This window comes from Cyanistes caeruleus, chromosome 8 (genome assembly GCF_971803275.1).
Source record: "Cyanistes caeruleus chromosome 8, bCyaCae1.hap1.1, whole genome shotgun sequence".
NCBI lineage: Eukaryota > Metazoa > Chordata > Aves > Passeriformes > Paridae > Cyanistes > Cyanistes caeruleus.
Genome location: NC_141708.1, coordinates 204,497 through 230,760, shown reverse-complemented (window position 1 = coordinate 230,760; position 26,264 = coordinate 204,497). Strand labels below are relative to the sequence as shown.

Genomic DNA, 26,264 nt, shown 5'->3' with positions numbered 1-26,264 from the left:
CTGCTTCTCTTCCTTCATTATAGGGGTCGACAATATCTGATGAACAGTTAATCACAAATAATATTATTCAAATAACAAAAGAAAGAAATTTAGCTGATACACTTAGGCAATAGGTTATGAAAGGATACATTTAAAATTACGTGTATCAACAGGCAAGCAATCAGAAGGTAGATCACGATTCAGGGGTGCCTACAATTGAAAAGAATACATATTTTCTTACGTGTTAAAACTTCAATTAAATACTAACAACATTGTATACATGGTGTCAAACAACTAAGAGAAAGACCTCAAACAACAAACAAAATTTGAATCTGGGCTTAAAAGCATCATGGTACTCAACTGTCAGTGGAAATTAATAAACTAATCTTCATTAGCTACAGTGCATATACATCTATTACACATATATACACACACGTGTGCACCTATAGAGATATATATCCAAATATAAATACAGATTTATAAAAACATATGTATTCACTATATAAAATGCAATATTTTGTTGTAGAAATTATTTTCAGTAACTTTAAGCAGCTTAATTTGTGGCCTATTAAATATGCCCCATATATGAAGTGTGATTTTTCAAAGAAAAAGCCCCTGCAAATTCAGCAGGAAGCAAGATTCTTATGTGACATTCATTCCACTTCAGAATTCTAGCACACATAATGAGCTTCTATGCAACCCACTTTCACACTTCTCTATGCAAGTTCTCATTTACAAAAAAAAAGTTGAAAGTTCACCATTTGGGCATTCTTTTTCTGATGAGCTTTTGTGTATTTTTCTTTAGATACTTCAACTTTTTTTTTAAATTCTGTTTCTGTGAAAATAAAAAAAATATATAATTAATATATAGGCAGTTTTAGCAAGTAAATGTCCTTGAAGGACTGTGTACATTTAATATGATGAAGTAGTAGTAGTAATAGTACTACTACTAGTAATAATAAAAACATTAACCAGAACAACATATTGAAATGAAAAAATAAAAATTAATTTCAAAACATAGCAAGATAAGGACATTACCCAAACCTTCCAGCCTAAAAATAAAGGCTTTAAAGTGGAAAACAAGGAGAAGATGTGATCCCTTAGACATGAAAATGTTTCATTACACTGCCAATTTTGGATAGAGTTGAACAGTCATCATCAAAGCATTTTCTAAGTAATTTACCATATCTATTAATTGCTATGTTAATGTAATAACTGAAGTTTCTGTGGGACACACAGAGATCTAAAGGAAAAAATAAGTTCAATATTTGAACTGGATTTATTTTTTAAAAAAAAAATTCTTTAAGGGAATTTTAAAAAGCACAGAAAACTGTCTTATGTTTCTGACTATATATACAATTATCACTCAGAGTACATCTCAGCCAGTTATCACTGAGTGCCCTGGAAGTTCATGGAAGCTTGAGATACACATTAAAATCATATTGCTCATGTTTCCTCATTCAGTGGCCTCTGTCATAATTGCAAGGACAGAGACTTTTCAACTCTGCCTCCTCTCATTCATCTACTTCTAAAATTATGCAAGATTAATCAGTTCCACTCTGAAAAGGGAAAACCAGAAAATATTCTAATCTCAGACCACTTACAGTTCTTTCCCTCTAGGAAAAATGAGTGAAATGGAAAAAGAGAGATCAGGTTCTACTGGAGGCTAAATATTACTAAATATTACAGATATGGACACAATACAAGAACCTCTCTGGAACAGCATACTTGCATGGTACAGAGTGAGATTTTTTACACTTGGTCTATTTTTTATCTTGGACCAACTAGTTTTAATGATGTGGTTTTCTCTACATATGAGAAAAATGCAGCTTAACATTTTTATTACAGAAAGTATCTTTGATTCATAAAAAAATGGCTTAGTACCTGCATTTATTACTCACTTCTAGATCTAAGAAATGAATTTTAAGATGCCATAAAGAGAAGTTTACCAACTTTCCCTTACTTAACCTCATTTTGCTGAAGGGTTCATGTAGGCTGTAAGTGTCAGCAGTAGGAAAGGCTCATAAAGCCTGTGTAGATTTGATTTTTCCCAGGTGTATCACAAGAACTGAGAGGAATTGGTATTTTAAACAAAGTCTTATAGCAATATTAAAGAAAAGTTACAGAAGTGCAAATTCTTGCTTCCTTTTTTTTCATTGCAGCTGCAAACAGCTTTGAAATTTTAACAATATGCTTGTAAATGTGTTTATAATTTTAGATTCCACTGAGTTTTACATAATTCTTTAATGTGTCAAGGTTATTTTAAATTAGCTACCGCTGCACCTATAATCAGCCTGTACATTCTTGAAAAAAGTCTACTGCACTATCTAGTCCACCTAAAATACTGGAAACATACTGTGTGTGCTTGTCTTCCAGTAAAATAGACACCATGATTCATATTTAAATTTTTAAGTATCATTACGCTAAAGGAAAAAATGTTTATCTAATAGTACCTGACTCAGTCCAATGTAGTCGATTGTAGAGAAGCTGGAGAGAAAAATCTCTGGAAACAGAACTTATTCCTTCCTCTTTAAATATACTCAGCGCTTCCAAAGGCAATTCCATAAATAACACATCCCATAGTAATACCACGCACAATCCTGAATCCACAGGTGTATCTAAAGAGATGTGACAGGACATGACTGGGATTTAGATATCAGTTTGTATATAAACAATTGCAGTTAGATATAAAAACCTGTTTCCTGCATTATATGACACATGGACTTCAGTGTACTGTGGATTAAGAGCATTTAGGAAAAAATATTTCTTTTTATATCGTTACTCTTAAGATGTACTCAAATTCCTATGCACTTGTTAACACCAGTTCTTCAGAGGGAAAAATATCCCTGTATTAATAACTAACCATCTCAGGTCCAAGTCCAAGTATATGCAATACAATGAGGAAAACAGTCCTTGGAAATACAAAATTGTCGCAGCAGTGACTGGATAAACAGAAGAGAGTTGTAAAGGAACTCTCATCCAATACCGTGTTGTTCTGTAGCAACATTTTGTTTCTGTTATTTAGGAAAAAAGTACTAAATATTATTATGGCAATATTTCTGTTCTACAGAAGAAAAGAATCTATTCTGCTCTTATATCTGTTTCTAGAGAAGGAGCAGATGCATGGGAAACAATTTATCCAGTTTTTGCAGGAGTATTCTTGAGATGTGTTTAGAGACATACTGTAGCATTAGGTTTGTATGCAAGCTAACAATCTGTGAGAGTCCATAAAGATAAAACCAAAACAAAAAGCAAAACAATGATATCTACTGACTTAATCTTAAGCTCTTTATTCTAGCTTTTCTCCTGAAAAATTGGTTAGTGATAAAGCCGTTTCATTTAAGTGTCTACAGACTACACGATTTGGAAGACTCTAAATAGATGCACAAGTGCTGCTTCAGCATCTAAATTTGTTTTTAAAATACTGAAATATTTGACTTGATAAAGAGAATGAAACTGAGAAAAACAATGGTAAAGCCTTTGCCCTCTGTTTTAAATAAAATTAAAACTGAAATTACTAGATTTTGGTATCTGTCCACACACATAGACACACACACACTAGGCATGGAAGCACATACCCTGCACTCCAGCTTGTCTGGTGTCCTTTTCTTTCACTTTCTTTTTTCCTGTTTCAGCTGTGGAAACTGATACACACTGGGATGCTCTGGGAAGAGGAAATTAATGGAAAATACTATCAGCTTCAATTTCTGCTTCAGTTTCAGTGAAATTTTACACAAAGGACACACTCCTATTGGCGTTCCTGTCCTTTAGAAATTCCGTCTTTAAACAGTTTGATGATAATGTTGCATCTTGAGCTTCGACTTAAGTATAACTTAAGCTGGAGAACAGCGCTTGTCAGATATAGCCATTAGTCTATCATACTGCTCACTCTCTTAGTCTGACATATTCTGAATAGATTCTCTTTAAAGACATGAAACATTCATTCAACAGGGTATCCTTACTAAAACCATTCCTATATTTGAGGGACTTGAGTCACAGTTCTGTTCACACCAATCATAATATAAGTCAATATGTCTTACCTGATAGCAGAAAAATCAAACTGTGACAGTGTTGGTTTCAGATAGTCTTCCATAATTTCTACTATTTCAGAGAAATCTGATGTCAAATCAAGCTCACTATCATCTATTTTCTCTGTTGGAGTCTATCACACACATAGAAACAAAAATTGGAATACTTTCAATCTCTATTAAATACCTTTACATATATAAATTTTGTTATACATTAAATCAGAGAGCAAATAAAATAATGTGAAAGACTGCAAAAGGGAAAGTATAAATATAAGAAGTTGGTTTCAAAACTCCTTTATTTCAAAATCTTTATCAGCATTTTGAAAAATACTCTAACATTAGAATTACTAGAAGGTGTCAATACTTATTCTTATTTAAACAATTAAAATACTTCAGCAATTTCAATGGAGAATGGCAGAAAACTAAAGCAGAAAGAAATTATGTTCCTTCAAATAATGAGAAGAAATTGCATAAGGGCAACTTTGAGAAGTGACCAGAAACTGTATGATGAACATAGAAGAAGGAAATGAAAGCATATGGAGAGATCAGTAGAGCAAATTTAGGAAAAACAAAAAACAATCAGAATGAAGAAAACGGATAAGGAGAAAATAGAATCATGTAGGAGAGAAAGACATTGAAAATGGAGATTTGTAAAATCCAACCTAGATGGACACAGATCATTAACTGGACAAATGAGCCCAACTAAATGGTGAAGAATGTTGGTTTTAATGACTGAACTCCTCCTCCAAGGCTTGTGTGGCTCAGTACAGGGTGCTTGCATAAGTTCTGGGAGTTTAATGCATGTGCTTTTAAAAACCTACGTCACTTGTTCTTTTCACCTGTTCAACCTGACACACTCTTATGACCTTTTTTTTTACTTACCCAACTACAGCAATCTTTACAAATTTGCCACTACAACAAAGGCTGGCCATAGGCAAGAGAAAGTTATTATCATCACTTCAACCATCTGCAATACTCTGTATTTTAATAGAAAGATGCTAACATGATGACTAAAACAGGATTATAAGTCAAAAACCGGACTTGCCAATGCCCAGGGTAACCCAAAGTGTTATTGTATTCTTTATCTGTGCCCAAAATTGTCACTGTTTCTTCCAGGCCACACAGCAGGAACCAGAACCAAGGGGCAGAGGAGTTCTAGTCCCTTGTAAAAGTCAGAGTCCCCCAAGCAGAGCTCTCTTGCCTCTTGACTTCTGCCATAGAGCTGAGGCAATGCAGGTGGAGGCTCCCTTTTTGGGTTTTCTTTTCTGTTTTTTTCAGGGGTTGATATGAGTGGGTTTTTTTTCCAGAGGCTACATTTCACAGTCCTGGACATCCTCAGGGCAAATTCCACAAGAGCCTGTCGGCAGCCACCATCAAAGCAAGATGAGCAGAGTGGCCCTGCTGCTGTGGTCACCCCAGCCTGCCAGCAGTGCCTGGCCAAGGTGAGAAGAACCAAGCTTCCCCAGCCAGCTGCCCTGCTGTCTTCTCCTGAGAGGAAGGCGAAGGCCCAAGCTCCAGCCCTTGACCAAGTGCCAGTCTCCAGCGTGGTGGCTGCCTTTGCTGGCAGAGTGGCCGCTGGTGGAGAGGCTGGGGCATTGATGCCATTTTCCCTTTGCCTCCCCCCACTCCGTACTGGGGTCCCTCCGCCACTGTGAGCTCCTCTTTGTCCCTGGAGAGCCCAGGAGATTTCAGCAACTAATGAGTATTAATGTTATTTCTGCCTATTGCTCTTTCATTTTTTAAGCTGTTATTTTTTCATTTATATCTACTCATGATCGTTTCTCCTTAATGGTAGAAAGGGACTGGTTAAAGCTACAAGGGGAGGTTAACTAATTTTAGAGTGTCCATCTCTTATAATTGTCTTAAACCAAGATGGTCATATTAGTGTAATTAAAACAATGAAAACTTGTACAGGAAGTTCAAGATGATCTGCATTTTTAACCTTTATATTAATAATGAAAATAGGCCAATACCAGCTTTTGTTAATGCTATGTTTAACAGTGAATTTTCTTTGGAATTGTAAAACCTGAGTTTATCTAATGAAGCCAAAATTTAAAGTAAAATTTCTAGGAATTTCTATAGGATTTCTATGTGTACATTTCATGTGTAGAAAATTTTCTGTCACCTAGGAGATAACCAGTGTGAAAGCTGTAGGTTTTTTTCAGTACCTTTATGTTGCACAACTTGCGCTCACTGACTACATGATAATGTTATTATAGAACTGAACATTCCTGCAGTTACAGTTACAGAGAACTTTTATCATCTAGAAGTTAAGAGTGTTCTACAAACTTAGACTCCGCCAAAACATGTCCTTGAAGGAAAATTTTGTGACTATCTTGGATCAACTGCACCCTGACAAAGAGCTACAGTGCAGAAGTTATTGTATGTCCCAACAGAAAACTCTTCTGTATTGGAAATCAGTAATAAATCTCTGGCTAAGGTAGTCTAATTTTAATTAAAGGGTTACAATCTATGATCCTGTTTTTTTCCATGGAACAGCAGGGACTTCTATGTCATATGAAAGGCAGGGTACAAATAAAAATGCAAATCTCTGAAATATGGCACATTTTCAAGTAAACTGATCCCAACTGCATCATTTCAGTTCTGATAAACTACTGAACATTTCAAAACTCCTGAATGACAAATACAGCAACAATAGTGCAATAAGATTAAATTTTGAAGCAGAGTACAAAGACTATAGTAACTGTGAAGACTAGGGATGCCGCACTTGGAATGAACTGAAAAATTCTGTGTAAAGAATGTCTATCATAGTTTTAGTACGTATTTTCCACCCAGTTTTAAATATAAGGTAATAAAATATATTACCACATCTGTTTTGGAGACACACTCTTGCGAGTTCTGAATAACAGGTTTTTTAGGATGATTCTTCATCTTTTGCTGCTTGTAAAGTCGCATTTTTTCCAACAAAATATGAAACATATCAGGATTCACAGGAAATCGAGAGACTTTTGCTTGCACTATTAAAAGAAGGATAACACCCTCTTAAGAGTCTTCTTGAGACATATTTGTACTTGAAGAAATGATTGTACAAACATCATCAGTTTCTAGTTGTGGTATTCTTTGAAAATAAAATCTAGATTATATATATATATAAACACAAAATATATACAGATGTGTACAATGGAAAAAACTATTATTATTTACTTATAACAAATTGTCTAAATTGTGACTAGATACATGACATCTGATAATGAAACATATATTTATGAATTTATGTCCCTTGCTAATTAAGAAGAGTTGAAATTATTTTAAAATTTTACAAACTGCAACAGTGAAAGATATGAGCCTTCTCATAACTTCAGTGCAATGATTTTCATCTCTTCAAAAGTAAGAGGTACTTACTCCTTCGCTTAGTGAGTTTTCCTTTCTGCTGTGCAGTACTTACTTCGGGCATCTTAATCAATGAACTGTACAACTGTGATCTGTGGAAAGAAGAAAAGTGCTGAATAGATTATTTGGCTGTCTAGCTCTGTTTATATGACTCAGATTTATTAGGTGAGTAATTATTGCCCTCTAATTCAATGTGCTCACCAATACTCTCATGATGCAGTAACTACCCCCACCTTGGGTGCGAAAACCTGCAAATTCCTGAAACAAACTGAGAGTAGTATGGTAAATTCTTTTATTACTATATAATCAATAAGGTAGATTTCTATTTGTTCCATCACAAGTGTTAAAAACTTGTAAAATTGGTGAATGCCCTTATTGTTAGTTGCTATAGCTCAATTTATGAGCTAGTTTGCTGCAGCTAATTAGGCTGCAATAATCAGATAATTGGTGGCTTTTATAAATTAAATATGACCCCTTCAAACATTTCCAAGAGCATAAGCAATAAAAGCAGAAACTCTTAACAGAATTTAGGACAGATATCAAGAATGGCCTGAAACCTTTCAAGCGACTCTGGAGATTGAAGAGATAATTAGGGAAACTGAAAGAACAGAAAACATACAACTGAGCTGCAGGCAGTTTTATCTATATATTAATTAGTGCATTATCCTAAAATTCAAGTCCATAAAAATATTCCACCAGGTAAATAAAGATTATAATTGTAACAAACAGTACAAAATCAAAATGATTAAATTTTATACCTGTCTTCTGAATGCTGGAGAATAACTATGCAGAAACTGGCCGGCAATTCGTCCACTATATTAAAATGTTCAACAGGAATGCAAAGGTTTCTCCATGCCTGTACAGTAGTTCAGAAATCCTATTATTTTTATAGACTTTATAAACCCCATTCTCAATGCTTTCATTAGAAAATTGATAGTAATTCTGGGAAAGAATTCAGACACTCAGCAGTTGTGCCAGGACAGTAGGCTCTGTGCAAACAACAGGAAATTCTGCTTCCCTGTGAGGGAAGTGGGCACTGGCACAAGTTGTCCAAGGAGGCTGTGGACCCTCCATTCTCAGAGATAATTCAGAAGCCACCTGGACATGATCATGGACAACAAGCACTAGATGACCCCTCTTTGAGCAGGGGGGTTTACAAGATGACCTTCGGAAATTTTTTCTAACCTCAGCTATTCTATGATCATGTAATTTTTGAGCAGTGCAGAAGAACATATAAATATTATTTAAAACAAATTACAACTAGTATCTTAGTCCACTCTTCATAACAACATGACTTTTATGGTCACTACACAATTTCTGAAGTTAAAATGCTATCAAATACTAGCAGAGTATTAGCAAAGGAAATTAGTAGAATAATTCATAGTAATATTTATATTTGAAAAAAAATTTGCTAGAGACACTTCACCAACACGTACTATATAAAATTGTATTTGGTTTATGTGGCAAGATTTTGGTAGCAGAGGAAGGTGCAAGGGTGGCTCTTAGAATCTCAGAATTGTTCAAGTTGGAAAAGCCCTCAGAGACCATTGAGTCCAACTGCTCTTTCAGCACCACCAACCATGTCCTGTATAAACACATATATCTCTCTGTGTGCATTTATTTATCATATATATAAACCCCTAGTAAGCAGCTCTGAAAGTTACCATCGAATTAGCAGTCAGTTGCTGTTCCACACATTTTAGAAGATCACTTGTGTTTCTGTGTTGTTTTAACTGATTCTGAAGATGCAGCAATGCTGCCAGCTGAGAGCTGCTGGTGTTGGATGTTGCAGTTAGAAGGATACTCTTCATCATCATAGACATTGAACAACTCTGTAAAATTTTTACATCTATTTATTTTCCTTCATAAAAATAAAACAAATAAATATATACACTAGGTTTTTTATAACATATATCTATGTTGAAGAGAAGTTCTCTTCCATGAAAGGTGAGATGAACCAGCAGAGGACTGCTGCTTGTTCTTACAGGTTAATGTAAACAGTCTGACAACAACTAAGGAAGATTCCTTAAATACAAATAGCTGGAATTGATTTCTTAGTCTACATTTATCATCAAGGACTTTTCATTTATCATCATCTTTTCTTTCAGCAAACACACGAATCCAGTTCTTTGAACTAGGAACTATGAGTTATTTGTTCCTGAAGTAGGGGATATAAGCCCTACAGCCATTCTGCATATTCTCTTTGATGGAGGCACATATTCACATGCATAGACCTTCAAGTGATCAATGGGACCGTGCTGGGCAGGTATCCATCTGACAAACTGAATGTAAACTGAATTATCCACTTCAAAATAATGATTGAACAAATCCAGAGAAACATTTTTTAAATTATCTGTTAGGGAAGGATGAGACTGTATTTTGTGGCAATGTCTTATCTTTGCAAATTAAAATATAATAATTCATTCCTATTAAACTTTATTCCTTGTATGCCATAATCAATGAAAATGTCAGGTCAAACACAACAGATAACAGAATTGTTAAAAAAAACCACTGATCAAATGTTCTGAACTCAGAAAATACATATTTGATGACCTATATTACACACTGGTTCTTACACAGAACCCTGTATGTGTTCTGTATGATCAATTTGCAGACTATCCAAATACAGATTCGCTTATGCAACTTCAAACATCCTCCCACTGAAAAGAAGCACAGCTGTTAGTTGTCTTACCTGATGAAGTGACAAAAACTGGCTGGTTGAAATTGGATCAAACTGTTGAAAGCATTCAGCCATTTCCAAACTAGCACGAGCCAGTACATCGATAACATTATGACTGAATGCAACAGCCATGGACTGTAACAAAGCCTCACTGGATTGAGAAAGATACTTCTGAGCCATCCTTTGTTGTGTCTAAATGATAAAAATAAAAAGCTTTATATTAAATTTGGCTAATATTAAGTATTTGTTATATACACCAATTACAGCATGTTAGAGAAGATATATATTGCTTTTTAATGAGTAATTTTAATGCATTTTAAGGCATTTAATGTATGATAAAAATATGCAAATACTGATTATTTTTTTGGAAGACACCAACATCGGTTATACAACACTAAAAAAATATTTGGTTTATCACAGAAATTTCTTTTAATATAAAGTGTGTACTCAGCAGAATGGACTTTAAATTCCAGGCAATATGAGCAGTTCAGAATCAAGGATCAATAAAACTGTTTCTGTGGACAGTTAACCATATTTAGTCCAAATTAACCTACAAATCCCTTAACTCAGGTATTTATTGATTTTGCTAGCAACACAAACTGTACATTCCCAATTCCTAGTGGGCTTTCAACTGCAGTAATTAAGAGATCAGCTCACTGAATTTCACAAATATTTTGCGATAGAAGTAATTTCTTTCTTTGTTCCCAGCCTGCAAAATATTATGCTCCCTCAAAAAGTCGTATCTGTGAGGGAGAAAGAAAATGCCTGCTCATCTAGTCCTTGTTGCTACAAGCTCCATCAGTGGAAAACCACTGAAGGAGAAATCCTTTCTTTCTGGGGGAAGCTCATTCAGGAGCTCCCACACAATCTACTGGGGAACAGGACAGAGCTACACAGCAGAGAGTGATGGAAAGATGTTTGCTGCAAGGTATTTTTTAGATTTTTATCTTTTTTAAGATCCAGTTTTTGTTACAACATTTTCATTATCAGTTTAAACAGAACTGATAAGCTAAATTTTAATCTTATGGATAAGATGTTATTCTATAAAAAGAAAGCACTCAAATTCTAATGCAAGCTTATAAAGTAATATACCTTTAATTCCTGTATTTTCCTCCTATACTTATCATTATGACTTTTTTTAGTCGATAAACCATTCTCTGTCATGCTCTGTTCACTGCATTCAGCTGAAGTGAGTGAAGATGTTCTGATGTCTGATTTAACATCTTCCTACCCATCACAGAATAAGAAAAGGAACAATTAATCACTCCATTAAGTAAGGCAGGCTTCATTTCTGTTGTGAAAGTTTATGTGAAAACAGAATTAAACGAAATCACTACCTCGATCCCTTCATGGTGAGAGATTTAGTAATACTATCAACCATCAAAATTTCGTAGTATGTTATGAAGGCAATATGATCAACATAAACTAAAAAGACCCCCCCCCTACAACCTCTAAGAGTTTGACTTTCTCATATTTGTCTTCCACTCACTTCTTCTAAAATTTTTAATTCATCACTGAATTTAAAATGCCCCCAAAAACTCTCCTTTTTTTATGCAGGGTTCTTTCTTTCTATTACACAAAAAAACCTTACAAATCCATGTTTTTAACCTAAAAATCAATACTTCTTGAGCACACGGATTCAGAGACCATACGTTGCTCACCCTTTAAGGCATTCAAGGAATTTTTCTACCTCTCTTTTGAAAATAATGTAATTAGCATATCTCACAAACAAATCAAAAATTAGCTAAATGAGAACAGCATGTAGGCAGAAGCGTATTTTTTGAAGTTATTCATTTTGCCATCTATTTTTATTATGGCTTGCATGCAGTATATAAAGCCTTACTCTACATAAAGAGCAGCTTTTATACAAATGTATACAGAAAAAAATATTAGAGCAGATAAACTTTACACAGAAAAATAAATATAACTGAACAAAAGAATGCATACCATAACATTTGGCTTCCAGTAAATCTCTGAATATACAGGATCTACATTAATGGCAAGTAAATGAAGGGTTTTTCCAGTTAGATACAGGCATTTGGATTTGATGTTGGGGCAGCCTTTACAAAGATTCTGTATGTTTGCTAACTGAGCCAGTGTAATATGAGCCATGGTGCGTTCCATATACTTCCAATCCTGGTAAAATACACATTTATATTTATTTGGCCATATATCCCCACACAGACAGAAGAATGTATTTTTAAAAAATGTAAAACATGTATATTCACCTACAAATACATAAGTTAAATATGATTATACTTTCAATTACAAATGAGCTTTCTTCAATAGATACACAAACTCATTAACAACTGATTTAGAAAAAAAGTTCAACATAATATCCATAAGCAAAATTCAACCACTGCCAAGGAAAACATGGGATAAAGGGGGGGTGGCCAGTAAACCATCCCCAAGACTAAAACCACACAATTCAACCTCCATTGCTACAAAACTACTTGACTGGTCTGGGAACCCATTTCCTCAGTATTGAGAGAAGTTGTGCTATGGAAAGCCTTGATATACTTTGTCCAAGTCATAGGACTAAATCTTTTGTATTACCTGTTCTATTGCATCATCTTCAATGATTAATTCCTCCACAAATTCATGAAGTGATGTTTCTCCCACATTTTTATGCTTTTTCTCGGTAATGACAAGATGAAAAATATCCAAAAGAATTTCTGTAAGATTTATTTTTCTAAGAGCTAGTTGTCTCATTAATGGGATACTAACATTTTTGCTCTGAAACACGAAAGAAAGTAAAATTTTAATTTCAAGTATTTTTGCAAATTTACCTGATAAAAAATTAGAATGTTGTACTTCTTTTAACCAAAGAAACACACATTTTAGCATTACCACCTTGACAGAGCATAAATATTGCAAAGAAGATATTTAAGTAATTTAAAATAATACTTCAATGTCAAGTATATTACAAGGCAATCAAAGTAGCTTCATCAAATAAGAGCAGCTGGGTTTTTGCTTTCCACATTTTATGTACCTGGTACAAATATATAATATCTAATAATACTACATACACAGCAGCAAAGTAGGATGCAGGCTTTCATTACACAAAATATACTATTTTGAAGACAGGTGTTCTTTATTAGTAATAATGTTTTGTGAAGACTTTTTGTTTCTCCTGAGAAGAAACACATTTTAAAGAATTTTAAACTTTCAAGGTATTTAGAGAATCAAAAATATCTCAAAGTTTATACTTTATTCTTTTGTAGCTATTAGATAAATGTCAGAAATAAATAAACTTGACAAAGGTGAAACAAATCCTCTTTTCATCCCTTTTTCAAGTGTAAATTATTTTGGATGCAATATTTCCTTCTATATACAAAGAATGTTTATAATTACAAGATAATTCCTGGAAGCCCCAAATGAGATTATCCAGTAATGAGTGAATATTACAATTAACTAGGTTTCCTTTCCACAATTAAGAGGAAAAATGTCAGTACCTCATTAAATGCAAATAAACTACAAATGCTATGAAATACTTCCTCTGTTTTGGATACTGCTCTTTGAGCTAAGTTATAAGCATCTAGATAGTGACTGTGTTTGTCTTTTTTGTTCCTTTCCTTCTTGGCAATCATCCTGAAAAAAAAACCCCAAAACAACACCATAAACTCAAAAGAACTAACATAAGAAAGTGTTGATTTTTATGGCATCAACACTGTTGGACATATATAATAAAATAATAAATCAATTAATAGATTAAATAGATTAATTATAGACAAAAATACAAAATTTGTATACGTATTTTTGATTTTAGCTTTGTATACAAGCTATTTTCCAAGGTCTTATTCTTAGAACTGTAGTGCTTCAATGCAAGAAGACACCAAGAAAGACAGATGATATTCGAGTATGTGTTGAGCAGGAACACAATGGCAATATACCAGGTACAAAACAGATCTCAGCTGTTTTAAGGGATATTTCACAACGAGCTGGGATTCCAAGCTCTTTGCTTGGATTCCATGTTTTGCATTTTGACTGTTGCAGCAGTTTTTAGAGAAACATTTAAACAGTAAGAATTGTAAAAGCCTGTAAATACTAGAGAATGAGTGGTGTGGCTGCCTCACCAATGGCAGTCAAAATGGCAAGTCAAAAAGCTGACTTAAGAGACCCTGACACTTTGTTTTGACCTCAAAAGAGAACAAAAGAGAGCTCTGCCTTCAGTGAAAACAATTTTGGATTCTACAATACATTTTTGAATACAAGAACACATGAAGAATGCAAACAGACATCTAGCACCAATATATAAAACCTAACAATGTTATCTGTGCTTTTCCATCTTAATTAGACTACAAAAAGTAAACAATACACTTCATGGAATAGTTCAACCTAAATGAAGTTTTTCAATAGAGCTATAGAGGTATAGTCCTACCTGTGAATATTTGCACATTCCAGCAGTATTTCAGCACCGTAGTATTTATGCCCTTGATGAAAAAAGTCCTTCTGAACTTTAACTAATTTATTGTAGGATTCCTGTAGAATGTGTGGCAACTGAGCAGAATTAGCATTAACTGTCATATGATCCTGGGCAAAATGTATCTGAATAAGTGTTTTTCTAGAATTAAAAATTAAATACAAGATAGTCAGAAAACACAGGCTATTTTTGAGAGCAGACACATTTCTCTCTGCTTTCCTTTAAATTCTAGGAACTCTACCAAAAGCATAATAAATGTGTGTTTTACAGGTCATAGTAATTCTGAAAAAATCCTATTATATTTTGAGATTAGAGAACATATCTCACTTGTTCCATGTATCTAATTATTCCATCTTATCAGGATGGAATTATTATTCCATTAGGCCATTATTCCATTAGGCCTTTAGAAGGCCTGATCAGTCTTCTAAATACAGATGAAAAGAGAAGACTGATAATAGTATTTTTCTAATTGAGAAGCTTCGCATTTATGGAAAGAGACAGGAGTGTAAGTGTTGCATACTTCTCTCCCTTTACCAGCACATTATAAGGCCTCTGTGCTAGGATTTTGGGGGAACCAAACTTATTGTTTAGTTTCACCATGAACAGGCTTCTTGGCTCACGGTGAGAACAGTAGTCAGGAGTGTTCATAGACCTCTGCATAGGTAAATATACATTGCACCTTTAGGTAACTACACTGCAAGCTATGCACAATGGGTTGTGGTATCTACCAGTATAACAGCTAGTAGGGCTACATGCAAGCATTTGGGAAGGAAATACAGAAATTTGGAAAAAAATTTAATAAACCAATCCAGCACATAAATGACCTAGAACAAAAATATTTTAGAATCCACATAATTTGCCATACTAAAATAAGACACCATTGTAAAAACCACATATATTTACAGTGTAGCTGCATATTAGAAGTTGGGCATATTTATGAGAAAAGACAGCTTACCTGGCTTCAAGGGATGCAATCATAAAACCCAATTCTGATTGCCTGCCAGGTCTCTTCAGTAAAGTAGACCGAAGCACATTTACAGTATGTTCCAGTATCTCACAAGCCTACAGTTAACACCAGATTTTTCATAATTTTATTTCAAATGTCTATGGATAGTAACAAACATTCATTTAGAAAGCTTTAATTTTGTACAGAACATGTTAATTATCCCCAAGATGGCTGGCTCCTGATAACTGTAAATAAGCCTAGGAAATCTGAGGTATTACCATAAATACTTCTATGATTACCTGAATGGTGCATATACATACAAGGAGAGAAGATGGAGCCAGATTCATCTTGGAGGTACATAGCAAACGACACTAAATATGAGCTTAGTCAAAATCCAGATTATCCCTCTACATGACACAGCCTTGCACAGTTTAGATCAAGACAGGTAAGATCACAACAGGTTAGATCATCACAGAAATAAGACTTTATGCTGAAACTCATGCAAGTTAAGGGTTTGAAAGTAAATGGATATTTTGATGCTATAGGGTTTTAGTAAAAAAACCAAAACAACAAAAGTGTTATAGAAGTATCTTCCAGAATCTAGAAATAATCCTTGTAAAACTATTTGAAGTATTTGTGAAGGAAAAGAATAATAGAAAATAATACTGAAAGGTGTGATTCTTATTGAATATGGAAAATAAACAGACCAGTGTTAACAGAACTCTCTGAATACAAAAGAATTCTAACCAAGAGAATCAGATCTCTGGGATTTAGTTATACATACTAGATCATAACTGGTTTTATTCCAATAGAAGAATATACAGCTTATCATAAAAATATCCTAAATTTTTGTGGGTAGAATCTCATTCCTAGTGGCCTGCATCTGTTTGGAATATGTAATTAATGTAATAAATGCTCAGAGAAAACAACATTAACTGCATTTTAACACTTAATTTTGCTTTTATTGAAATGTAAAGGCTGTAATATTTCACTGAGAGAAACCACTGCTGAAAAAAAACCCCAAACCACAACCTCCAAACCCAAGAATTTCTTTACCATGCTCTGTTTTCCTTCCCCGTCTTCCTCTAGAATTGCTTCTGTTAGACTAAGAGTACTGTTATACCAAAATTGTTCGTTTCCTCCCAGAAGCTGTGCTTTCTCAAGGAGTGCTTTAGCTTGTCCGTGGTTTTTTTCCAGGTTAGCCAACACAGCAAGTAAGTACAAGCACCTCGACATATCAGATAGGGCCCTCAGTTCCTAGAAAGAAAGAGAGGTGATCTATATACCAAAAATCCACTACTGCTATTCATATTTATGTCTGTCCATGTTTCAGATTAACCTTACAGAAATAAAAAGTGAATGCTATTCCCCCAAGTATCTGCTGGATTTATTAGTTACTCCTTATAGTATGTCTATTTCATATTTCTTTTTGTTCCTGTACCTTCTATCTCAGCAGTTGAATAAGCTACTTTTCTGCTGTTATTTAGTATGTGTAGGTCTGCTAGTGCTCGTCAGCCTCTGATGAAGAAATGTGGTGATGAAAGAGTTTTTTTGTGAACTCACAATGCTGCTTTACACTACACTTATAAGCTATATAGCTAGTCCTGTGCAAGGGACAAATACTGTATAATATCTGTATACTAGCATCCTGACATATGGATACTATTGACGAATTACATAATTAAAATTACTGTCCTCCCTAATGTATTTTGAACTTTCCTCAATATACAATGCTTAATTAAAGCTTTATAAAGGAGCATGTATTATTCATGAATATCACTCATGTATTATTATTCAAAGTATTCTTGATTATACTAAATTTACATAGGCAGTTTTCCTTACATGAAAAAAATTATTACAAAATAACAAGATATCAATTACATTTTTTAAAGATTTTACTGCAATAATTATATTCTGATAACTTTTCTAATGAAGCACAGTGCTATAGTGAAAAATGTTAGATATAGGAAAATATCTATAATGTATAACCCTTCATAATAATTAGATGATGCTGATCTGTTTGGTGGAACATATGGACACTTATTTCCAATCTGTTGGAATTCTAGGACATAATTTCATTCTTATCAGAACATTGCAGGAAATCTATAATGAAGCTCAAAATGAAATAACCAAACTTTCAAATGATGGAATTATTGAGAGGATAGAGTTAAATGCTCTCTCTCTCTCTCTCTTTTCTGAACAAACTTTGAACGTTTCCCACCCATTTAAATAAACAAGGTTGAAATATACCTATATCTTCCAAGGCCACTGCAAAGTAGACAGAGATGTTGACACTTTAGAAATTTATTTACCCTTCAGACAGCTCCCATAAAGTTGAACTGAAATGCCATATATTTAAATGTACATATTATATATGTTGAAACTTAATAAGAAATTTGTTTGGGGTGGTGGGAGAAGGCTCAGCTTAGTTTGATTATTATTATTCTGAAGAATAATTGCATCAAAATAAACATTTTCTCTACACATGTTATTAGTGTTTCTTTTTCTATTTAATTCGTATTGTACCTGAGTTGCAGCATGGGCCTCTGAAAGCAGAAGCCTTGCTGGTTGATACAAGCCTAGCTGAATTAATACTTCAGCTTTTTCAATCCACAAGTGGGGGAAAGAAAGTGCATTCAGTCCTTTTCCTGTTACTGCATTTACTTCAAAACCCTGAATAAATTAAAGAAGTATTACACCTTCATAAATTTCAAAACAAACTAGACAAGTTGTTATTAACTATGATATCCCCCCACACCTCAGCTGTATTTTCTAACTTCAAAATTTAACATTATATGACAAGAACAACAGGAAGTTTATGAGATTTGGACTTTATAATCCTCAAAAGGCATTGAACTAGTAAGTATATACAATTTATACTAACTGTACGACAGATTAACTACTTCAGAAATGCTGCTGTGCTGCTGCCATAAAGTTGATTTTTGGTAATAAGTAAAACTGAAAAAGGCATACTATTTACAAGAGCTAAAAGAGGTAACGTTAGAGGGATTAGTAATTAGAAAAACAAGGTGTTATATGAAAAAATATGTAAAAAATATACAAAGAGAAAAATGGTGTGATGACAATCCAGACAGCATTGCCATAAAGAGCAAAGTGGAGGTGAGCGTCAAAGGCAATTATCTTCCTAAAGAAGAGACAGTAAAGACAACTGAAATATTCTCATGCCCTTTAAACAATATATAAGAGGAAGCAAAACATTACAAGCAAATGTAATGGAGAAAGAAGAGAAAAAAGACCAAGAGTGAATACAGTATCTTTTTTCTTCTCAGTCTTTTTAATTTGTGTTAGTCTCCAAGTCCATTTGTAGGAAAGTAGTTTTACTTTGCATGAATAAAGATTCCCATCTTGTTCTTCCTGAATATAAATAATATGCCAGGCAAACCCAGCTCAGCTTTAGATGACTGCTAGCAGAATTTTATATAATTTTTGTGTTCATGTATTTCTCCAATATTATCTAAAAACAAACTAGCAAGTGTATTTAAAAAAAGGGAAGAGTAATTTAGTATAGAAACTGAAGCAGTACTAAAACCTTTTCACTTGACGTAAGGATAGTCTCATTCCTACTACCATGAAGATGAGCATTTGCAAAAGGTATTTTTCTTTCTTCTGTCTTCATGTATACAGTTTTTTCTTTTTTCAGTGCAATCTCTTGCCTACACCTAAATTACAAGAAAGAAAAAGTAAGCTCAAGTATATTTTAAATGGCATTTCATAACAAAGTATTAGTGTGTTAGGAATCTTTACCATACACTACCTTGTAGACAGACACTAACCAAACATGCAGAGAACTTTAGGGCACAGCTAATATACCAAAGCTGTGTTCTGAGATCGTGCTTTTTACTATTTTTGCCCAACAACATTTTTTAACAGTAGGGAAAACAGTCCCAAATAAATACCGCCTCAGCAGTGAAAATTCATACATTGCTTGTTCTAATTCACTGATGTACACTTCTCCAGCAGCTTTCTCATGATACAGAGATGCCTGACTCAGTTTTAAATCTGAGCATATCAGGGCAATTCTACAAATAAAAAGAAGAAATGTTTAAGAAACAATCTGAATCCTTCATATGTTGCTTCATATAAGCACATTATAAATACATAGCACATATTCCACATTTGTCAATCCTACCTTCTTGTATCTTAATTAATACTGGCAATAACAAAGATTGTATATAAAAACAGGGGAAATTACCCATTGATAGAGGTCACAGAATCAAAGAATGGTTTGGGCTGGAAAGAATTTCTAGAGATGTCTAAAGGTATGGGCAAGGGCATCTTTCACAAGACCAGGTTGCTCCAAACTCCATCCAATCTGACCTTGAACACTTCCAGGGATGGGACATCCACCAGTAGCCCCAGTCTTGTCCTGTATCAAACCTGTATTTCTCCAATTTAATGGCAAAAATTATATACTAAAAGTGTGAAAATATTTATATGTTCTCACTGTAGCATGCAACCACCACCCTCCTGCCCCTCAATGTGTATGTGCTAACCTACTTTTCTAAAAGTAAAGGGTAATATACTCCTACACATCTATCTAATCATATGTAGACATCAGGTCACAGATATATATAAAATACCATGAAATAAACACAAGCCTTGAGGAAACAAGAAAAGAAAAATTGTCTGGCAAATCTTGGCTGTAAATAATTTCCTACCAGAAAATCCCTTTTAGTCTGGTAAGAAAGAAACTCAGTAATCAGTTGGCAGACAAACACATATATTTTTACACATGAATATCTATTCTGATCAGTGGGACCAATTTCAGGCATTTTCAGGATTTGTTATGTGGTGTTTCATGAACTACCAGAAAATAAGCAAACATTTATTGTTTATGACTGCTACTTACTAAGCAAACATTATTTAATACCTACCTAAAAAGCAAGATAAAATGCTTTAACTAAAAGAGCAAGAATTTTCAATTGCATGTATATTAAACAATTTTCAATCAAAACTTTGGGGTTATCATCCATAAAAAATAACATAATTTTGGTAACAAAGACAAATCTCACTAAAAATGCACTTACCAGGGCAACTTCTTTGTGCCCTTAAGGTGGAGAACATATTTTTGATGCAAGTAGGTAATCTGCCTTTTGAATACTTAATAGATACTTTCATAGAAACTTTTTTTGACTTTTTTCAGTTAAATGACAATAACACATTTCAAAAATTTTTCACATGAAAGTGGCCTGGCTTCATAATCTCATGTTTTCCATGAGAGAGACCATGTTTAGTAACAAAAAAAAACTAGTGCCTTTAGTTCCACAAACCTTTTAAAAAAAATTCTATTAAAATGTATATAAAAAAGAAAGGAAAATAAATAAAAAACCAATACAAAAAAAAAACAAAAACAGTGAGCCACAAAATTCTTAATATTCACTAAAGTATTAATGGATGTACGCTTTACTCAGTTTCTCTTTTATTTAAGAGAAATAAAGGATACAAACCGAAGGTGATAGAGATCAGACAGACTTCTACATTCCAGAACTTCACTAGCAATAACTTCAGCTAGCTGAAAGATTGGAAGAGTCAAGTGGGGGCAAAAAATTTTCTGTAGTTCCTTAGATAAAAGGTCCATAAAATACAAAGTGCAAGTCTGAAAAGAAATTTTTTTTAATTCAGTCAGTATAAACATAGTTTTGTAGAAAATAAATTTTAAATTAATGATTACATCTTCAGTTCCAAAATAAACCTCAAAAAAGACACAAAAAAAACTTTCTATCAGAAAGGGCAGCAAGGTACATAGAAAGCTGGTAAATGTCTAACTTCATTTCAGCATGCAGAGGACAGGCTAACACCTCCTCAAGTATTAATTAATACTACAATACAAAAGTATTTGGGACATCTGTCTGAAAATACACAGACAGAAAAACTAAAATACAATCATTTTCTGGTACTGATTTTCTCCTAAATAGTAAATGCTGTAGAATTTTGAGAAGTACACTCACAGGTTTTGGGAAATTATCCCAGTTAATACCATAACAATTTGCTTTCTGTTTAAAAGTATCTCTGATTTCATTGGGACAGTCATACTGGGCCCATTCTTCCACATTTGCTGGTAAGGTATCAATTGATTCTTTCCCTTTAGGCTTCTCCTTTGCAACAGAAACTTCAACCTGCAATAAAAACAAGAACACTTATGAGATCAAATCAACAATCCTATTGGTATTAAATATTCAGCTGAAAAAATGGACACATTTGCTTAATATCCTTTGAAGTTTTGTAAGATCTGGGGGTTTTTTTGGCTCTCCAGACCAAGGGATTTCTAGAATAGCAGTACCTCGACCAAGGCAACAAACAAAAGAAAAAGTATTTGTAAATCCATCATCTGTCAAGACTGTGTGGTCAAGAGTGAAGGTATGATCCACAGATTCACAGAGAAATTCTTCCCAGGTTATGAGAGTAAGTACAGAAAAGCATCTGAACTATTTACCAAATGAGCCCAGGGAAACATCTCTTAGAAAGAGAGAGCTGTTTTTTAATTCCACAGAAAAGTGGGTCTTACTTGTTTCTCTTTCTTTTTGTCCTTGTCTTTTTTAGCAGTTTTTGACAGCACTTTCTGAGGACTTGTAGGTTGTGAAGTCTGGGAGAATGCTTTTGTAATAATTCCTGATTCTGACAATGACACCTAGACATTCAAATAATTACAGTTAATTATTTTCAATTTGCAATATTAATAATAATAACAATAATCTCAGCAAGAAATAATTATTATCCACTGCAAGTCACTATCTACAGCTGTTAACAATTCTCACATACCATATTCTGCTTACATAATAGTTTTCTTCAGAAAAGTAACCATTTCAGAGAATTCTGGATGCTTGTATTTTTTGTACAAGCATTTAGGACGATCATGGCAATGCAATTAAGACAGAACTGTCAAAAGGCAAGATCATCCCTGTGATAAATACTACTGCTAGCTTTTTTTTTACTTATATGGTTGCAAATGCAATTCTTTTTTTTTTCAAACCACAAGTCTAACTAGCTTCATTTTCTACAAGGGATTAATTTTCTTGGGAAGTAATCTGCAAGACAGCAGAGTCACTCTGTCGTTTTTCTGGGTTAGTCTTTTACAGTGCTACTACTGAATATTCTGTAAAATCTCTGTACAAGCAAAAGCACAGATTCCGATCTTACCTAAAATTAAAAAAAAAAACCCAAACAACAACAAACAAGGCCAAAACAAACAGACAAAAACCAACCAAGCAACAACAACAAAAAAACAAATACAAAAGCCACATTAATTTGAGAAGACTAGTATGTTTTGCTGGAAGAATCAAGAGTAGAATACAAAATATGAATCAAAAAATAATGCTGGATACTCCCAACAAATTTAAATTTCAAATTAAAGGTAAGACATATTGTAAAAAGTCAGAGGCAGCAGATATTTTCAGAGAATGTTTTAAGATCTTCTACTGAGTTATTTATGGAGTCTTAACACTAAAGAGCCTGCTTTGAAGTGAATGTCTGCAGTCAAGGCTGCTTTACTTTGTCAGCCAAACAAAATGTCCTATAGTATTTTAACTCCTTTAATGCCACATGGTAATTCCTTTTCTCACAATACTGTTCAGCTGTAAGTATGATGCTTAGAATTACTATCATTATCCTACAACTGGCACTGACAGCATCGTCAACCCTTTAATTTTTTGTTTAAATAGCTTATTCAAACAGTAGTACTCTCTTCAGGTAGTTTTCTCCCTAGTTAGACACATAGTAAAGTGTTGGATATTAAAAGTTATGCTTTTGTAAATCTGAAAATATCAATATTCAATTTTAATTTTGCTAATTCTTGTCTCACATCACATATTAAACTGATTTCACAATAAATTCTTGCTCATAATTACCACAATTAAGTGATAACAAATTGCAGGCTTTTACTTCTAATTGGAATAAAATAATACACACGCTATAGCTTACCAATCTAGTTGATAGGTCCCAAGTGAGACTGTTCCTGTAATGTTTGCTGAACTACTATTATCAAGTACATATTTAGTCCCTTCAAATATTTACTTTACTTAACATATGATTGTTTTCCTATGATCATTGCTGTGATTCTGAATAGCCATTTCAGTTGGGCATATCTATGAGAAATTAATTTGATTTGATTGATTTGAAATGCCTTATGAAAAAGTAATTAGAGAAATCAATCAGTGAACACTGCCAGCCTCCCCAGTTCCTTTCAGACACATGACAGCCCTTTTGATTCAATTTCAGAAGGTCCGCCTGAAATCACCATACTTCAGAACTGCCAGAAATGTCTTCAGTATGTGTTCTGCCACTACTGAGATTCCTTAACAAATTAGAAATAGAAAATTTGAGAACCTATTGCACAAAACATATGAATGGACTCCAGAGAAACAATGGCCCACTGCTTTTATCCTTAGTGTCTCTTCTCCATTTTCCTGAGAGAAACAATCTTCTTGTTTAATTCTTAAATCTGAGAAAATACACTAACTGCACCATAAAACAGGAAACCATAATGACAAAGTTAAACACCAAATGAATAGCTGCTACCATAATTACAGAAGGAAATGTAAAACATACTGGCCACATTATAGTAACACAACACAACAGATAATCTCATATGATCTCACCTGCCAGATACGGATAATACAGGCATATGCCATCAAACAGTGCTGCTGATGAAAAGAAGAACTGTGACCAGAAAATAAAGCCATTAATGTCTGTGCTCTAAACAAAGCTTCCAGTTGTTTAATACTACTCAAATCTTCCAAATTAATTTGGGCCATGTCACCACTTTCTCCATTGTCCATCTTTCCATCTTCTGTAGGCAACAATTTTGGTATAGCATTGTTTCCTGTAAAAATGTACTTAAAAGTTACAATTTCTGAAAATGGAATATTAAGGGGGAAAAAAGAAAAATGGAAATCTGTCTCCTAAAGATGTTCAAATGATGCAATGCTACTTGCACCATGTTTTTAATCAACAATGTAACAGCTCTGTATAATAAATTATGTAAACCTGATAGAGAAACAACATCCACAAAAGGCTGGACCAGATGATCTTCTGACATTCCTTCCAACCTGGGAAGTTTTATATCTGAATCTAATATCCCCTATTATATTATTTGGGTTTCCATTAAGAGCTTTGCAAAAATTTTCTTGAAACTTAAGTGGTGTAAGGATAGTACTCAAAAGCAAACATGTGAAACTGGGTGGAGGATCGTTACAGAACTAATAGAAAACTTAAATGCCATAGGACTGTAAAAAAACCCAAAACCATTAATAGAAAAGTATGAACAGAATATTGCTACTAATCAACTGTGTGATAGTAGAGACACTGCATGTCTATCTTTCTTAATGAAAACACAGGAAGTACTTGTCTGATCCATGTAATCTATCCACACAAAAAAGAATAGAGACCAGAGCAGATGTCCATTAATGCCACACAGGACAGTATGGTTCCAGAAATCAGATACTTTTTTTCCCAAATGGATACTGGGTATCCTATCAGAACAGATCACTGAGGTCATACCAGGACAAGTGGTATTTGTACAAAAGGAGCAAAGAATTTTTACAGTTACAGAGGTAGTTGAAGGCATACATCCCTTTGAAAGCCATTTTTGAAAAATTAATGCTAAGATAAAGCCAAGGAAAGGGTAATGGACTTAGGTACCCAAATCTTGGCACAGAAACTATTTCCTTTGGTTTCATCTGTCCCTCCATGAGAATTCACTTGAAACAAACTGTCCAGAATTTCTTTCTGGCAGCATCTCACAAATCAGGAATTCTTATGTCAGAGTGGAGCAGTATCTTACTGTACCAAAAGACTGTGGATAAGTTTGCACAGCATAAAACGGAATTCACAGATGAACTGAGCTGTACTGAATAAATTACAGTAAATGCACAAGAAAATACAGGCAAGCTTGTGCCATTCTTTCTGACAACTAAGCTGTAAATTTAAAATTTCCCTTGTGTTTCCTCCTGAGAAATTCCTCTGAAGGAGAAACATCCATTACATACCTTCCTCTTGTGAGGATTGCATAGGGAATTTCATACGAAGTAGGAGATCTACTGCCCATTCCAGAGGTTTAATAGCATCATTGAGGGGAAACTGATTACAATATAAGCATTCAGCAAATTCCATCAGGTAATCAACTCTCTGCCATTCATCTTCTCGTTTCTATAACAGTAATAAAGGAGGAGCTAATTTGTATTTATTTATGTAAACCATCAGAATGATATTCTAAAGTTTCATGTAGTCTTAACAGAAGCAAAAAAAAATAATTTCACATCAAGCAGTTTTATTTGCATCACACAATCAGAATTTTGTTGAACAGAACGCAACAGAAAACTCCACCACCAGTTAAATCTTCATTTTATTAAAACCACTTGCTACTCTTAGACATTTTTGTTTGGCGGGACTCGACTAAAATTTTGCTGGATATAAAGATTCAACCATAGAGAGTTTTCCTGCTGAAGAGTAATCTCAAAGTTATAAAAGGTATAAGTATATGGCCTCCCTACCCATTCAGGAACTTGCAGTCCTATGAATCACTTGAGAATCATTCTATCAACAAACAGTAAGAACTGACAAACCTGTAAAGCAATGATCGCATTTTGAAAACAGCTTAATTGTCCAACAATACTTCTGGAGACTGTTACCAAGTGTCGCCACATATGTGACAAATAATCTTCACTTTCATGACTGAGTTTCTGAATGGCCATCATGAATTTGCATCCTGATCCTGCCCTCACTGTAGCCATAAGTTTGAAAATCAGGCTAGAAAAAAGACCAAACAAATTACAAATTACTTGCATCTGTACCTGCAAAGTAACTTTCTCAGTAAAACACATACACTAGTTCATATCTCTA

The 26,264-nt window shown here is 33.9% G+C and overlaps 1 protein-coding gene across 2 annotated transcripts in view; it reads right to left on the bottom strand.

The window, feature by feature from the left end:
• CFAP46 (cilia and flagella associated protein 46) overlaps nucleotides 1–26,264 on the bottom strand; it is a 72,302-nt gene that overhangs the window by 8,782 nt on the left and 37,256 nt on the right. For both annotated transcript variants that reach the window (XM_023930367.2, XM_023930368.2), the window contains exons 27-53: nucleotides 25,988–26,171; nucleotides 25,412–25,571; nucleotides 24,023–24,246; nucleotides 21,934–22,056; nucleotides 21,377–21,544; nucleotides 20,876–21,024; nucleotides 19,349–19,447; nucleotides 18,958–19,087; nucleotides 17,934–18,080; nucleotides 16,464–16,664; nucleotides 15,417–15,523; nucleotides 14,420–14,602; nucleotides 13,494–13,629; nucleotides 12,595–12,774; nucleotides 11,986–12,174; nucleotides 11,131–11,265; nucleotides 10,051–10,230; nucleotides 9,023–9,190; nucleotides 8,117–8,214; nucleotides 7,371–7,450; nucleotides 6,834–6,985; nucleotides 4,020–4,141; nucleotides 3,558–3,643; nucleotides 2,433–2,597; nucleotides 738–814; nucleotides 129–189; nucleotides 1–36 (exon numbers count right to left, since the gene is read on the bottom strand). In XM_023930367.2, the coding sequence (XP_023786135.2) occupies nucleotides 1–36; nucleotides 129–189; nucleotides 738–814; nucleotides 2,433–2,597; nucleotides 3,558–3,643; nucleotides 4,020–4,141; nucleotides 6,834–6,985; nucleotides 7,371–7,450; nucleotides 8,117–8,214; nucleotides 9,023–9,190; nucleotides 10,051–10,230; nucleotides 11,131–11,265; nucleotides 11,986–12,174; nucleotides 12,595–12,774; nucleotides 13,494–13,629; nucleotides 14,420–14,602; nucleotides 15,417–15,523; nucleotides 16,464–16,664; nucleotides 17,934–18,080; nucleotides 18,958–19,087; nucleotides 19,349–19,447; nucleotides 20,876–21,024; nucleotides 21,377–21,544; nucleotides 21,934–22,056; nucleotides 24,023–24,246; nucleotides 25,412–25,571; nucleotides 25,988–26,171 (3,740 nt within the window). The remainder of the gene's footprint in view (nucleotides 37–128; nucleotides 190–737; nucleotides 815–2,432; nucleotides 2,598–3,557; nucleotides 3,644–4,019; nucleotides 4,142–6,833; nucleotides 6,986–7,370; nucleotides 7,451–8,116; nucleotides 8,215–9,022; nucleotides 9,191–10,050; nucleotides 10,231–11,130; nucleotides 11,266–11,985; nucleotides 12,175–12,594; nucleotides 12,775–13,493; nucleotides 13,630–14,419; nucleotides 14,603–15,416; nucleotides 15,524–16,463; nucleotides 16,665–17,933; nucleotides 18,081–18,957; nucleotides 19,088–19,348; nucleotides 19,448–20,875; nucleotides 21,025–21,376; nucleotides 21,545–21,933; nucleotides 22,057–24,022; nucleotides 24,247–25,411; nucleotides 25,572–25,987; nucleotides 26,172–26,264) is intronic.